This window comes from Strongylocentrotus purpuratus, unplaced genomic scaffold, assembly GCF_000002235.5.
Source record: "Strongylocentrotus purpuratus isolate Spur 01 unplaced genomic scaffold, Spur_5.0 spur5_scaffold_17, whole genome shotgun sequence".
Lineage (NCBI taxonomy): Eukaryota > Metazoa > Echinodermata > Echinoidea > Camarodonta > Strongylocentrotidae > Strongylocentrotus > Strongylocentrotus purpuratus.
The window spans coordinates 15,306,541-15,323,236 of NW_022145602.1; the positions used below are offsets into that span (position 1 = coordinate 15,306,541).

At 36.0% G+C, this 16,696-nt stretch overlaps 1 protein-coding gene across 1 annotated transcript in view; it reads left to right on the plus strand.

Annotated features, from left to right (window-relative positions):
* The window catches only part of LOC576637 (sn1-specific diacylglycerol lipase alpha), a 117,164-nt gene extending 101,054 nt beyond the window's left edge, over positions 1 to 16,110 (plus strand). Inside the window, exons 13-21 of the mRNA XM_030988248.1 lie at positions 137 to 217; positions 883 to 1,025; positions 2,423 to 2,564; positions 3,582 to 3,796; positions 4,943 to 5,069; positions 5,864 to 6,043; positions 7,032 to 7,179; positions 9,061 to 9,657; positions 12,600 to 16,110. Of these exons, the coding sequence (XP_030844108.1) occupies positions 137 to 217; positions 883 to 1,025; positions 2,423 to 2,564; positions 3,582 to 3,796; positions 4,943 to 5,069; positions 5,864 to 6,043; positions 7,032 to 7,179; positions 9,061 to 9,657; positions 12,600 to 12,982 (2,016 nt within the window). The 3' untranslated portion in view covers positions 12,983 to 16,110. The remainder of the gene's footprint in view (positions 1 to 136; positions 218 to 882; positions 1,026 to 2,422; positions 2,565 to 3,581; positions 3,797 to 4,942; positions 5,070 to 5,863; positions 6,044 to 7,031; positions 7,180 to 9,060; positions 9,658 to 12,599) is intronic.
* The last annotated feature ends 586 nt before the right edge of the window (positions 16,111 to 16,696 follow it).

Sequence of the window (16,696 nt, forward strand, 5' to 3'; positions counted from 1 at the left end):
ATGTGCTTCCAAATGACCTTGGATATCATTATCCCGGCTTTAGCTCTGACAACCGTAGTGCTCAGTGCCTTTGAGTCATGTTTCATACCAGTAACCCACTTACCGGGGTAATACATTTTCATGTCATTCTTTACAGGGTATGGTGGCAGCAGCGAGTTACATCAAAAGAAGACTGATAGACGATATGTTACTCCACCAAGCATTCACTTCAGATGAGGTATGTTGGCAATTGCCATATTTGTAATGTTTAAAATACTGTGGTTTATAATTTTACAATAGAAACTGCATTCATAGTGCTGGTAGATAAATGATTTAAGTGAAATCTATGAATATACTCTGTGCTACCACAATCAACAACTGTGGTCATATTTTTTGTTACCAGCTGTTCCGATTTTTCCTAATGTTCACAGTTTTACTAGTTGTCTCTTTTTATATTTAACCTTTGCAGAAGAAGGAATTAAAAAGGATATTGATTATGAAAAAAAAGAGTAGGCCTACAAAGATCGATACAGCATGCCATATTTGGTGAATTTCGCCAATTAAAGTATTCATACCCTTTCCCAGGTATGTACTTTATCAAGAATGTGAACTTTTAATTTGTCCCAACTTATGTTTCTTAAGAATGTGACATATTAACATTTGAATCTAAAAGTATTCAACAAAGGCCCTAAATCAACCCGCCCAACTTAAATTCTAGAGTTACAAGAACAAAAAAAAACATCAAGTTTACAAAGGGTATAAATAATTTTGTTATTGACTGTAGGGCTATATCTCAGATTTTCTATCTTTTTGTTAGATTTTTTTCTCCATATAAAGAGCCTTTAGAAAAATAAGGCTCCATTTTAATCAAAGCCACTTTTTCTCCCTGAACCACTTCCATAGGAAAGAGGAACACCGAATTATCAACTGTTGTTAGTTGGTCATTCGTTGGGAGCTGGGATAGCGGCCATCTTGGGTATCATGCTGAGACCAGACTACCCCTCACTCAAGGTCTATGCCTACTCTCCTCCAGGAGGGTTGCTATGGTGAGTTGGATGATGGTGGTGGTGGTGGTGGTGGTGGTGGTGGTGGTGGTGGTGGTGGTGATGGTGGTATTAGTGGTGGTGGTAGTTGTGATTTTAGTGAAAGTTGTGGTGGTTGTGGTGGTGGTAATGATGATGGTGATGATGGTGATAATGATGGTGATGATGATGGTGATAATGATGATGATGATGATGATTATGATGGTGATAATGATGATGATGATGTTGATGATGATGATGATGATGATGATGATGATGATGTTTTTGATGATGATGATGATGATGGTTATTGTTGATAGTTGGTTCTTTCGGTAGCCTATAATCTAGGCGGAGTGCCGAGCTTTTTTCTTTGCTGCTAGACTAACCCTAAGCAGAACGTCTGATACGGCGAGACTACGAACCGTGAGTCGCGAAGCGGCTCACCGCCTATAATCACTGGTCTAGCTTTAGTCGTTTTTTATTTATTATCGACCATGAATCCGTGGCAGTTTTCGTACGAAAAAACCTCATGAATACGAAATGAACTCAACCAATCAGAAACACGTATGGAGAAGAGTCTATGCATATGCATATTATAAATCACGTGACATTACGTCATTTTCTTCATCCAAGATGGCGGGTAGTTCATGCGACGACGATCTTCTGCGAGAAAGTTTATCATATGCGGCCAACAAACTAGGCATTCCTAATGGAAAATTCAGAGAACTGCAGGAATCCGCTATTCGTAGCGTTATTGAAGCCGGCAGGGATATTTTTGTTGCATTACCTACTGGTTTTGGAAAGAGTGCAATATACCAAGGAATCCCCTTGTCTTATATCTGATTGGTCGAACGTAACATAGGTGTACCTTATTTGGTAGGGCTGTTGAATGATTCATAGATCCGCCATTTTGAATATATATGAATATTGATTAGCTAGACCAGTGATTATAGGCGGTGAGCCGCTTCGCAGCTCACGGTTCGTAGTCTCGCCGTATCAGACGTTCTGCTTAAGGTTAGTCCAGCAGCAAAGAAAAAAGCTCGGCACTCCGCCTAGATTATAGGCTATTCTTTCGGGGGAGTGGGTAGAATGGTCATATTCGATATCATAATCAGACCAGACTAGTCTTAAATGAGTAAGTATCATGATAATGATGATGGTGAAGTTGGTGGTAATGGAGGTGCTTCTTGTGAATATTAGAATGGTAAGAATGACGATGAGGAGGAGGATAATGATCATGGTGACAATAAAAATGATAGTGGTGATGGTGATGACAAAGATATCCAGAACATAAAACAGCAAAACCAAAGTACATGATGTTTACAGCTAATAATTTAGTCAAATCTAAATGATATTACAGGACCTTGTAGAATGAAACTTAACTTCCAAACACCTTCAATTCTTCTCTCCACCACCTCCAGCAAGGAAGCGTCTGAGCATGCCGCTGAGTTTGTAACCTCTCTAGTGGTCGGGAAGGATGTTGTTGCTAGGATCGGTCTATCTCAGATGGAATTCCTCCGGGCTGATCTCCTCAACTGCATCAAGATGTGCAGAGACCCCAAGGTAGGCCAAAGCGCTTGATTTAATATACAGGATTGTCAAAGCTCACTCCACTTTCGTATAATAATAATCCACCGAGAATGACTTTTTGTTGATTAATTTTCCTGAGTAATATGTATATATATTTATGCAATTGCAATACACCCATCAAATTGATTAAACTTGCAATTTCACACCTATTCTAACAGGTTGATAATAGTTTTTTGTTTGTTAATGAACCTGTTAAAACAACTTAATGTAAATGTTCACTAGCTTGTTTCATTTTTGTTATATTTTATTATGAATGTGACAATTTTTTTCCATATTTTAGATCATGAATAAAACAAAAAATGTAGTAAATTTGAAATGAATTAACATTTAATGATTATCTACATTGAAGAAGTAAGCCATTGCACACAAAAATGCTTTTTATGATGAAAATATACGTTATTTGGATTTATTCATCAACTTACATTTCACAAAATCCAATCAGTATATTTGGGTTGCAAATTGTAATAGTATGAAATACCATGATGTTTATGCCCAGTATATTTATGGAAGAAAAGTATTACCTAAGTGGTGAGTTTTTTAAGCAAGAACATGCTTTGGGGGTTTGTGCTGAACCTGTGCCATTTTGAAAAAGACTTTTCATCCAAGTCTTAATATTTGTTCAATATTGTAAAGGTTTTGTAGTCCTAATTTTGGTATTATATGGAGAGCAAGAAAAGAATTCTAGCTAGGAAAAAGAAAAACAGTACTTCGGTTTTATGAATTTTTCTAACTTATTTTCTTGAAATAACACAGCACCTCTGAATAAAACTTTTAAAAACAGGGCCCTCTCCAAGGTTTGCCTTTGAGCAAACCTTTCCACTTCCACGGTTCGCTTTAATGAAAACCTCTCTATTTCCAAGGTTCAATTTTTTAGCAAACCTCAACCTGCATGCTGTTATACCAAAACATGCTTAAAATTTATATCATTATTTGTAAGTTGTGACTCTTTCTCCTCCTTTAATATCTGTTCCACATTTTCTTTCACTATAGTGGAGAGTAATAATGGGTGAGCTGCTCTGCTGCTGTACGGTCCATTCCAAGAATCTAGCCCCTGTTGAAGACGTGGATGCGCCGTCTCCGAATCCATGCCGGCTCGACAAAGCCTTCCACCCCACCAACCACGCCCTAGTGCTGTCAACGCACAGCCCCCTCTTCCTACCAGGGAGGGTGCTGCAGATTGTCCGCAATAACCACAAGAGAGAGGGGTAAGATTACTAATAATGATTAAACCTTTTTTTTTTTATATATGGTTTTTTTAGAGAAAAAAATATATTTAAGCATTCAAAACTGAGAAATATCAGCTCAAAGAGGGAGTAAAAAAATTGAAAAAAGTACCCCAAAAAAGAAGAAGATTTTCGACCAACCGACCCATGTTTTGGCACCTAAAGGGCAATACAACATTTTTTTTTAGGCCCAATTAGAGCGCATAACACATAGGCATAGTTGCAGGTCTCTTTGCGCTTTACAGAACAGAATACAGAAGGATTAGAAAATGGTGTACTGGGTTCATGATTGTGAGAGTTTAAGAAGCTGATTAGAATATGCACAACACAAATTCTACACACAAGCCCCCTTCCTGGACAAAAGATATGAAAATGAATGCCAGCATTAATTATGGGCTAGTGTCCATCCCAAGTGCCTATAAAAAAGTAAATAGTACGTGCTTATAAAACGAACTGAAATATTTATTAATTTGTTAAAACTGTGTACTTTGTTGTAAACTGACTTGAAGGGAGCCAGTGTATTGGTTTCCATGCCAGTATAGATATATTTAGGGTGTAGATAAATAAAAGAATGTTTTTTTAAAGGAAAAAGAAGTAAATAAACAAGTGTAATGTTAAACGTATATATTAATCTCACAGGAAGTACCCAAGACTGTCTGTTAAAGCTACTGAGCATTTTAAACAGTAAACAAGATCCTTTAAATGAAAGATACTGGTCTAGGTAAATAATAATAATAATTACGTTTATATGGCCCTTAATACAGGCATTTCTAAGCGCACAGGTGGTACTGCCTAACTCAGTATAAATATTCAACATGTTTAATAACTTTAAAGCAACAAAATAGAATAAAATATTACTAATACAATACAATTCAGTTAAATGGAATTAACTACTTGTGTGCGCCTTCAGTATACTATAACTGATGAAAAAGGTGGGTTTTGAGTGATTCAATGGATGGGGCATTTTGAATAAAAATGTGGTCTCTGTACAAAGGCGGTATTTTTATACAGGTCGTCTTTCCATACCAGTGGTTTCTAAAGCAGGCTTAATCATGTGCACGTACATGCAAATTCAAGATTGGATCGAATATCCACTCAATAATTTATTATCTTTCTCTTGCCACCCAGTATCAGCAGGAAAGACTGTGCCTACTACGGTATCTGGAGGGATCTAGAGGACTTCAGTGAGGTTCTCATCTCTCCAGTCATCATCAAGGACCATCTGCCAGGAGGTGTCATGACAGCTCTCAATGGGGTCTGTATATTCTGGTCCAGGAACTATGACCTAACTAGTCTAAAGTAGCCTATTAAGTAGTCATTTGAAATGGCCAACTTGGAATTCATAATCTTGGCAAGGGTTTTAAAATCTGTCTTATTGTCAAAGACCATTTACCAGAAGGTATCACATGTATGACAGCTCATGATAAGCTCTGTACTCTGGTCCAGGAACTACAACCTACTCTAAAAATAGCTCTATCCAGGTTCTAGTGGTCTAATTTAGTCTCAGCTCTTGAATATGTGACTTCATGAATATAAGCAAGTTGAGTAAGGTTCAATTTTTTCTGTCATTATCAAGTATCATTAACTTCATTGGATTCTTGATAAGGTTCTTAATAATCAGCCCAAAACTTGGATATGGGAGGTTGGAAGGATATATCTTTTTTATAATGTTATCCTGTCTTACCCTTAACCATCCTGTGTAGGTATTCTCACCAGGTCAAAACTAGTTTGTACACATTAAAAAAAAAAAACCTTCTCCAAAGAAAGGGTGTAATAAATTCAGTATTCATATGCTTGAATTTCTGCATCAAGCATAGTTTTGGTTAAAAATTACTACCAGCTGGGGGCCTGTTTCACAAAGCCTTTTTTCAATGACAAGTTACAAAAATCAGTGACAAATCTGCTGATAACCAATCAGAAGGAAGGGTTTTAGTAGCTTATAACAAAAACTGTCATTTGTCACCGATGACAAGTTTTGTGAAACGCCCTCCACTGGTCTAGGTCCACTAATTAAGACATGTCTTTTATTTCTTTCTCTCCTTACAATAGTGCATGGAGTATGGCAAGAGGCATGGACTACCGAAGCGCTTTTCGCAGGTCGGCAGGACCCCCATGAGTCCCCCATCTCCGAGTCAAGATTTCAACCAACCACCCTCCTCATCATCCTCCCGGTCGTCCTACCTCCAAATGAAGCCAGCCAGAGAGGGTGGTCATACTGTACATTTCCAGGTATAAACTTCCTTGCATTTCTCAGAAATAGTATTTCTCTTGACTTCTTCAAAACACATCTCTTAGAATTAGGCAGTCTCCATCAGTTATTACCTTCAGAAAGGCCTTAAAACACATCTTTTTTGCAGTTTGTAGTTGTAAGACTCCTTTTCTTATATGTATTTATATCATTTTGATTTTCATTCACTGTAAGCGCTTTTGGCCTTATGGGAAAAGCACGGTATAAGTAATAATAATCTCAAAATACATCTCTACGAATCTTCTTAATTTGTTCATAGACTACGAGACACCTAGTGCCTGTATCCTCTGGAAAAAGGTACTAAGTAAATAAAATTACAGTAACATAATTTCTATTATTAAACAGGATTAGGCCAACTTTTAATCAGGGCAAACTTGGCATTGCTTGACGAGGTTTCAAGATCATTGCTTCATCTAAATAGACATAATTATATTTCCTTGTTTTGTAGAGATTCATTTCCAGTATCATCTTTGTAGTAACCATTGTACGTTTCATATAAATTAATCTTGAATGTGGATGATCTACATGTAATAGATCGACTCATGCAGAAATGCAAGTAAGTATTTGTGATTTTGTTTTGTGGTTTAGTTCTCTTGGATGACTCAACCAGATTTCCACTGAGCCTAAGTTTTCCCTTGTGCGACTGAGCATTAACCTAGCAGCTGATATACATATAAGTAGTAACGCATTTGAGCTGCTAAAATACATGTTTTTTAGGTTTATTTGTTTGTTTGTTTTACCTGACTGCTACAAAAGTTTGTGTCTTTGTAAGTAACGAGGGACCGACAGCTTTATGTCTTCTTCGGGGGACTTGGTAATGAGGATTAATGCCTTGATACCAAAGGACACTAGCGCATCGACTTAGTTTCGAACCCGGGACCTCCCAGTTACGAGACCACTGCTCTACCACTAAGCCATCACGCCTCCATGTTCATTTCTTAAAATTTCTTTTTCCATGAATCTCTCCAGGACTCCCCTTCCAAATCATCAGGGTCTTCCAAAAAGTCCTCACCTACCAAGAGATGGGGAAACAAAGCCTCAGAATCCAACAACAACTTGCCTTCAGATCTACCCTCAACACCTGAAGAGCGGGTGCCATTCTTGCCTTATTCCTCAGGTATGTGAACTCCCACTTGATTGAAATCCAAATTAAATTCCATTTTTCAATCCCAACTCCAATTTGAATCCAATTTAAATCCAATGTTAGTTCCTATGTCAACTTCTGTTTGCTCAACAACTACTTACATGTACCTTCAGGTCTATCCTCAACACCAGAAAAACAGCTGCCATTCTTGCCTTTTGCCTCAGGTAGGAGGGCAGTCCATTTTCAATTCCAAATCTCAATTCCAAATTTAATTTGAAATCCAATCTGAGTTCTTTCTCCAACCTAATATTCTAGTCTACCCTCAACACCCAAAGTCATTCCAGTTTGAATGAAATCCAATTTGAATTTAAATTTGAAACCCAAAATGATACGAAATCCAACAATCAAAGGATTCAAACTTGAACTCCAAATCCAGCACCTGCCATTCTTGCCTTATCCCTCAGGTATGTGGACACTCAAACTTCATTGCAATCCAATTTGAATTATAAATTTGTAATACCAAAGTTAATATGAAATCCAATTTGTTCCCTGACTTAAGTTACTAATCTTAAGCCTCCACACCTTAAGAACGCTGCCATTCTTGCCTTACACCTTGGGTAGGAGGAAATTCCAATTTGAGTGACATCTAATTCAAATTTCAAGTCGAATGTAAAATCTAATTCAAATTTGAATTTGAAATCCAAATTGTAGATGAAATCCAACAATCAAAAAGAAATCAAACTTAAATTCCCAATAAAATTAGAAAAAACAATTAAAACAATGACTTGCCTCTAGGTCTACCCTCAGTTAATTTTAAATCCAAGTTTTTCCCTGCCTTAAATTCCTAGTCTTAAGCCTCCACACCTGTCATTCTTGCCTCATGCCTTGGGCCGGGCAGTAGGACATTTCAACTTGAGTGAAATTCTATCTGAATTTTAAGTCAGACCCAATTTGAATTTCAAGTCAAATCTAAATTCTAATTCATAATTAGACTTTGAAATAAAATGTTATTTCATACTCTAACTTACCATTCTGGCTGAGCCCCCACACCCAGTAGGGCAACTGTTACTGGTATTCTTACCTTTAATATGCCTCAGGTATGTTAACTGTCCAATTTGACCAATATCCAATTTTGAATTCCAACTATTTCACTTTTCATTTCCAATTTAAATTTTGGAAACAAGTGTGACTGTAATATTTCAGTATCTAAAGAATAGCTGCTATTTTTGCTTTTGGCTTCAAGTATGTGGACAATCCATTATTCTGGAAATTCAAATTGATTTCCAATTTTCAATACCAAATTTATTTTAAACTTCAATGTGATTTCCCATTCCAATTTATTTTGTCTGATTAAACAAAAAAAAGAGAAGCTGCCATTCTTGCCTTACAACTTAGATAGGTTGACAATCCAACTTCAGTGGAATCGAAAGTGAATTTGAATTTCAAATTTAAAGTTATTTTGAATACTTATGTTGGTGCATATGCCAACCGTACTCTTTTGTTAACGACAACATCCTTTTTGGTCTAGCATGTACACCTGCAGAACAGCTGGTATTCTTTCTGTACAGCTCTGTAGGGACTGACATATAATTTAAATTTTGGTATACGATTCCAAATTTATTTTGAAATCCATTGTTCATAGCCCATTTTCTAGCCTCCAGATTTGAAAAACAGCTGACATTATCGCCTTGTCTTTCAAATAGTATGATACTATTATTTGGTTGGCTGATGTCCAATTCTAATTTCAGACATGACTTTATAGTGTTGTGATTTCTTCAAATTGCTTTAATATTGTTCGTTTTTCTTCCAATCTTGTTTATTTCCTATGGAAAACATCTCTGCAATTGGTACTTGATCTTCTCTATACCTACAACATGTTTTCTGGATACTGTGGGATTTTTTCTGATAAAGCAGAGCGATCTATTCCTGATGATAAACTAAGAACTAACTCCCAAAATTACCAGCCCATTACAACTCTATCGAACCTTGCCTCAAACTGCCAAAGTGAGGGCAGTGCACTACACGAGCGTCTGGCCCCACTGGCCAGCAGTGAGTCATTCACAACGACCGAGTCAGCGAGGTCCTCCATCTCTTCCACGAGCTACTCGTCCGTTCTCGACCGCTTCCAAGGTTTCCCAAATACCAAAGACGAAGGCTACTGTTACTACGTCGCAAACGAATCCCAATCGACCTTGCATAACACTACCGAAGATTCCGGGGAGGACTCTGACAAACCAAACGCAGTCATGACAACGGCTACCATAGAATCAAGGCCTTGTAACCATGACAACAAGATGGAAACATCCGTTAAGACTTCACCATCCCCGGTTGGACCTTGGAGTTTGTTCCGGGGAGGTAACAGTCATATGTTTGATGAAGAGGGTAACGTGAAAGGGCGTACCTCCACGGATGATAGGTACACCTTGACCTATGATGGGATGGATCTCGACCCTGCTACCGGCAGTGAGGGGGGCACCGATTCACCCCTCTCATCAAGACCACATTCCAGTGGTGAGTAGTCCCATCTTCTTTACTTTCTAGTGAGCCTCAGTATTCAACAACAATTCATTTATAGAGTAATTTTTGGTTGATTTTCACCATCTCTACACGCATTTCAAAATCTGATTCCTTTTTTCCCGTTGGGTATTTTTATGAAGCACTGAATGAATGCATCTTGTTTAAATAATTCAAAGGTAATTTTTGCCTGTGTTATGAAAATATCTCTTTTGTATTCCAGATGACATTTTGCGCTATCTATGTATGGAATTGGAATAAAATTCTTAATCTATCGTGCAAATTGAAATGAGTCGATATGTACTTTCGTCAAGATTTTCTTTTTTACTATAATGTAATAAAAGTGTGTTACCGTTCATGTAAGGAAACACTTTGTAACCCTTCTGTTTATATTCCTTTTAACTTCAAAATCTGTGTAGTATGAAGAGGAGTCAAGGTAACTGACTTTCAAGTATATGCTTGAGAATTCTAACTTGATGGCTATGCATTCTGAATAGATTTAAAAATGGAAAAAGCAGGAGCTTAGGGGGCTACGAACTAAAATTGCCATTCTAGATTGCTTTTGGAATCTCATTTCTTATTACTATTCGGTGCATTCTTGATCTCATCAATTTTTACTTCATCTTTGTTTCTTCTTCATGTTTTCAACTTTGCCGTTCTTGCAGGCTTTGAAGTTTATGTAAGAATTCTTAAAGAGATTTTGGAATGTATATGTATTAATTAAATGTGTGGTTTGGAAATATATAGTGCATGCTACGATGTACTATTTTAACATTTTAGGCGTGACTAGGTATATACATTCATTTTGTTTTCACTCGCACAATAGCCTGTCCCACTGTTGTACTGCACTTTAAATTCTAGTGTCACATTGAGTCGGAATGCTCCTATTATTTTGTTCATTTCATATCTTAAATCTATATTGGTCATGCATCTAATGTTTTATACTTGAATCACTTTTGCATGTATATTCCATCTTTTAAGGATTGCGATTAGGGGCTTGTTTTAAGTAAGCAGCATTGCATGGATTGGTTTTCAATCGCTTTTTGTAGGGGGAATTGCATGAAATCTTGAAATGACATAATGATCAAACATGTTAAACTTAATTCAGCTGAGTTTTTATTCAAATATAAGCAGAAGAAAAAAAATTTTACATAAAGAAAAGGATACACAATGCTTGTGTACGTTATTGTTTGCATGAACTGAGTTATCACACTGAAAAATATCAGTATCTTCATTTATAAATGCAAATGGGGAATTGAATAAAAGTGCTTCTTGTTAATTAATGCCTAGATTTTAATGATTTATTAAAAGCTTACAAAAGTCCTGGGATTTTCATATTAGTAATATAACATTTTCTTTCAGGAAATCTGTTCCGCCTGCCTGTATGTCTGCATGTATTGAATCTTTAGAAAATATATATATTCTACACTTTAATTCAAAATCCTTTTAGATATTTAAGAAGTTATGGGAATTATCATTAAATCCTTAAAATTTGAATAATTTAGTTTCTTTTTATAATTGTGATGTGTGGATGAATATCTATGCATGGAGCTTGTTTTGATTGTGTTTTGAGTTACATAATCAAGAAATAAGGCAGAATTTCAGATTGAAAATCATGCATTCTCTGGTTCCCATATACAATTTTATATGTACATTACTTTGCCAAATGCCCTTTCTGTTCCAGTTTAGGCCTTAACATAAGAAGATTATAAAACATCATTTTCAACTTTCATGTAGAATCAAACAAATGTTCATACTTTAATGAAATGTCAAGGCATATTCCATGGGTACAAAATTGAGCTTTCTAGTCAGACTTTAAATTCAGTTGTTTGCTATTGAATTTTACTCATGCAAAACCTATACTTTAACAGTAGATGAAATAAAGTTTTGTATAATCTTGCATGAAAAAAAGCGATAATTTGTGTACTTCAAGGTAAACGTTAGCAAAAAAGTTGAACTAATAAAATTGCATAAATGTGATTAGTTGAATACTAATTGCAGTCCGAGGTAGTGCTTTTTAGTACTAAAGAAAGCTTTAATATTTCCCTTGCCATTTCCCCATAGTGTAGGTGACCAAAAATATACAAAGGATCACTTCAAAGACAAATTAGTTTTGTATAATCAAAGATAATTTTATAAAAAAGTATTGCCTACTTCTAGTGCACAAACATTAGGTTACCTGCATACCCGGTTTGAAAATTAATTAAATGTTTGGTATGAGCGATTAAAAGTTAGATGAGTCTGCAGATAATATTCTGAGAAAGTAATTATTTTGATAAAAGTTATAGGTAAATCACAGAGTAAGTGCAAGTCTTGGGATGTAAGATCTGTAATCTATTAAGTAGCAGTACATTTGCTATTTTCAATATGAGAGATATTTACAAGAACATACTCCTCAAATGTTAAGTGTGGGAAGCTTAAATCCAAGCCGATATTAGTCAAAAAATTATTTTCTTTTAGGCGATCTTAATGATGAAACTATCATGAGTACCGGTATAAAAAAAACTAAAATTTGTGAAGCTTTGATAATATCCAACTTAGTTGAAAAATATATCAGATATTTTAAATGTTTCTCAAGGCTACCCCAATCTTAACACTAGGTTCATAGGTGCTAATAGGACATAGGACAAATATAATGTTTTAAGTTCTGTATCCCGTTTGGTCCAACTATCTACGTACCATTTAATAATAATAATAATAGTGGGTTCTTGTATAGCGCTCATGTCTGTCAGACTTGACACTCATGGCACTCCCGATTATTATCCTGGTTTTAGCACGGCTGCCATTACAGCGCTCTAGCATTTCAAGAAATTAATTTACAGAGTTAAGGTCTATTCCATCTACGTTTCATTAGCTTTCATTGAAAGAGTAGGAGTTAAAATGATGTGCCAAAGCCCTGCCTCTATGGTTTACTCTTTTAAACTGTCTTTATCCACCAGTGGGAGCCTCTGCAACCCAACCATACATCCCTGAGGCTAAGTTAGGCCACGGCTACACCCAGTACCACCCTGTCAGCCCCGACGGCTTCGACACCGACGACGACATCGATGACGAGGCTCTCTTTGCCTCCCTCAGACCAGGACTGTACGAGAACCATAGCAAACAACCAAGAAAGAGCTTCACGCTACCCGTCGGAACAAGTCTTCCGCTGTACGGAGACGACCTTGAGGTCAAGGAAGGGTCACCGGAGGTTCGTCCAAGGAGGAAGAGGAGGCGGAGCTTGGATACGGTGTCGTCAGCGACGTTGACGTCGTCGGGTAGTTCCCATAGTTCACCTCAGCGGCAAGGAGAAACAAAGCCTCTGGCCTCGGGTGCTCTATGACACTTATCTTGCACAGGAGAGACAAGAATTCTACCTTCTGAACATTTATGGAAGAAATTATAAGAGAAATGTTATGCCACATAGAATATAGAATTAGGTCGTTTTTTTAAAAACTGTTGGTGGGTGAACTGCAGTATTCATTTTAGAAATCTGCAGGGCATATATTCTACTAAATCAGTCAGACATCCTACAAGACACAGGTCATAAAGGAATAACTTCGACTTCTGTCTAAGTTCCTTTGTAAAAATTTACTTAGGACCAAGTTAAGTTCTCTTGACATATCGTCCCTATCTTCACGAAGTGATGGTAGTGAAGAAAATCGCATACAATTTGCGAGACGATTTTCCTCACTACCGTCACTTTGTGAAAATAGGAACGATATGATGCCCATACCAGAGCTCAAGATTAGCTTTTACGATCAGTTGTACCGTTATGGAAGGTAAACTTGACCTTTGCACCCTCTAGCCTAAATCGGAAAATACATAGAGATTTGTGGAAGTGTCAATAAAGAATATTTGCATTCTTCTGTGGTTAACTTGTACATGTAAATTCATAGATTGTCAATGACCTGTGTTCATGCCTTATATGATCAAAACTTGAATCCTAAGTGCCTGCAAGCTTCATTATCATTTCTGGTCTGAAATAAATTTTGTACTTCATCAAATATTTGTAATTTCAGAAAATATTATGTTAGGAGCCAGAAGGGAATCGATTTATTAAAGCTGCTCCCAAAAATAAAATTTTGGTTACCTTTGACAAGCATCAAATTTGTGGTTGTCTGGTTGTTTAGCATGAGTTTCATTCTAGAAGAAGCGTTCTCATTGTACGGCAAATGTAAGCCCGTCTTATAAAGAGTTAAATCAATCGAAACTCCTCTTATGACTCCTCTTTATAATAACTGCTCCGAAAAAAATATATTTTGGTTACCTTTGACGGGCATCAAACTTTTGGTCGTCTGGTTTGTTTAGCATGAGTTTCGTTCTAGAAGAAACGTTTTCATTGTAAAGCAAATTTGGACCGCGTTTTATAAAGAGTTTCAATTTCAAGATCTTAATCAATCGAAACTCCTGTTAACCGATCGCAAGTTTGAGGTCCCTATCCGTCAAGTACATAGATATGCTTGATATTAATCGCAAATAAGTTGTGATTAATTGCAACCGTTTATAGAACAGGGCCTAGATTTGTTCAATTTTCCTTCAGTGGTACAATGGCTCTAGTAAGATTTGAACCCATGTCATGGTCTCATGGATATTCAGTGTTAAGGTTTCATTTTTTTAAATTGTGATTTTATTAAAAATCCATTGCGTTAATTCTTCATTGGTCCCCTTAGTCCATAGTCCCCCTGGACATCAGCAAGGTACCTTAACAACTTCATGATTTATATTTGATAATTCTGTATGACGTTTCTTTAATAAAACGTATTTATAATAGTCCGCAAATATATTAATTGAATTGGGGAAACAAATCTTTTTAAACTTTGACACCCTGTGCCAGTGAGTTTATCTAACGTAGTAAATGCCAAATATATATGCAATTTCAATTTTTTAAATTAATTGGATAGTATTTATGATGAACATTGAAAGATAAATGGTTTGTTATTTGCTCTTTATGATAATACCAAACAATGACATTTAGAACAGTCTTTGGGAGATAATTTGTTGGCATTCTAACAATTTTCAAATAATATCATATTTTCATAAAGTATATGCAACCAGGGAGAATAAGAAATTAAAAATATGTTAAAGTATGTGGAATGTTGTACATCTACAGAGTTTAACAATTAGCACATTGACAGGTACCTTGTTTCAAAACGAATTATCGTCTAGAAAATATACATTGGTTCTATAAAAGCCTTAATTATGAATAGAATATCAGTCATTACTTGTAGGAATGTAAAATTGTCTCTACTTTCTCAGGTTTTGAAGATTATTAATCTTTTTTAGTGGATGAAACTTGCTTGAAAGTTTTGTCCTACGTGTATTTTCCATTGGTTATATCTACTTTAATACAGTACTACTTTACCTACTAGCTTCTTTTTTTTATATCATGCAAGTAAAAGATTGAATGGAATTATTCAATACATTCTCGCATATATGTAAATTAAATGTATATAGAGTTATATATTTAAACGAATATACAACCCATATGCAATAGCTTGTAGTTAGAAAAATAGATATTTTCACATAGTTATGAATTACACTGCAATGAATTTGTCAATTTGTCATGTACATGCAATTGTATTTTGTATTTGTCATCATTGATGTATATAATTCTTCTTTTGTTTATAAATGTTACAGGCCTGCATGATTTGTCACGGCAATGTGAAAAATGTGCAAATTATTTCAGTCAATCGTGCTACTTGAGTTCAAAATAAAGCAAAGTCAGAACATGTCCCCCAACAACTGATAAATAATCCATTAAAGAGATTAAGTTGTCTTTATGAATTTCAAGATATGCTTGACAACTTCAATTTCTACAGCAGAGAATACTACATATATTCCAATATGTATTATTCATGTGCTGACTTATAGTGGGAAAAGAAGCAGTTGTTTCTTAGTTTTGCAAATTCATTTCCCTTCTCCAAATTCTTGAGTAACCTTTCACTTTTTACCCTTGCCATTGCACTTCTTGGCAATGCATGTGATATCAGAATGAAACAATATTCTATATGATTAAAGTACAACCAACAAACTACACACCCTCAAGAAAGATTACAGAGAGTCCTTTTCAGGACTCCTCGATCCTCCCTCTCTCTCACATGGTGCATCCGCAAGCCTACTGTACAACAAACTCTGTCTAACAATTCTGTCCAATTGTCTAATTCTTGAAATAGTGTTTGTAAATTATAGTAAATCCTTTCAATCTTTGTAATACAGACTTGGGAATTAACCGTAGATCTCTTAAAAAGATGCAGTAATCGATGACTTCTCACAGGCTGTATGTTCTATTATTTCTCCTTTTTGTGTAATTGATAGGTACTATTTTATCTTATGTCTTCATAGTCAATCTGATGATTAGTTAATTTTTTAATTAGCAATAAATTGAAAATTTGTGATATTCTATTGTAAATTCGTATTCACTTGCTATATTTGTACAGCTGATTAATTAAAAAAAGGGCCAAAGATAAACCTAGACTCACTTTATTTTGTTTTAAAGTCGTTTATATAGATTGTTAGTGTCTGGTGTGTATTATTGAAATGATGAGAGAAGGGAAGGGGGGGGGGTCAGGGAAGAGACAAAGGAAAAGGGCAGAAATTTTCAGAGAAAGAGGAAAAGAGACACACTTTTAAAGCAGATATTTTCACAGATGACAAGGACGTAGTTATTTTTGTGATTTCTGTTGGAGGGAAATTTATGATACACACAACACATGCTTGCACAAACATTGCAAGCTCATTTTCATGTTGTTGAAGTTGTCAAGTATTGTGAAGCTCAGAAATGTGAAACCCTCTGAACAAAAGTGGTATACAACCCGACATATATATGGCAGTTATGACATTCTGAGAGGAAAGTGGTTTATACAGCCTTACAGGCATGGAAGAAATAAATATTTTTGTAAGGAAGACAGACTACATGGAGGGGGTGACCCTACAAATAGGACAGAAGGGTTCAAGACTAGAGCGGTGGAGAGGGTGAAGACAAAGACAGAGAAAGTGAGACAAAAACGGAGGTGTAGTAATGGTCAGGATGTTGAAAAAAAATTCTGAGAGGGAA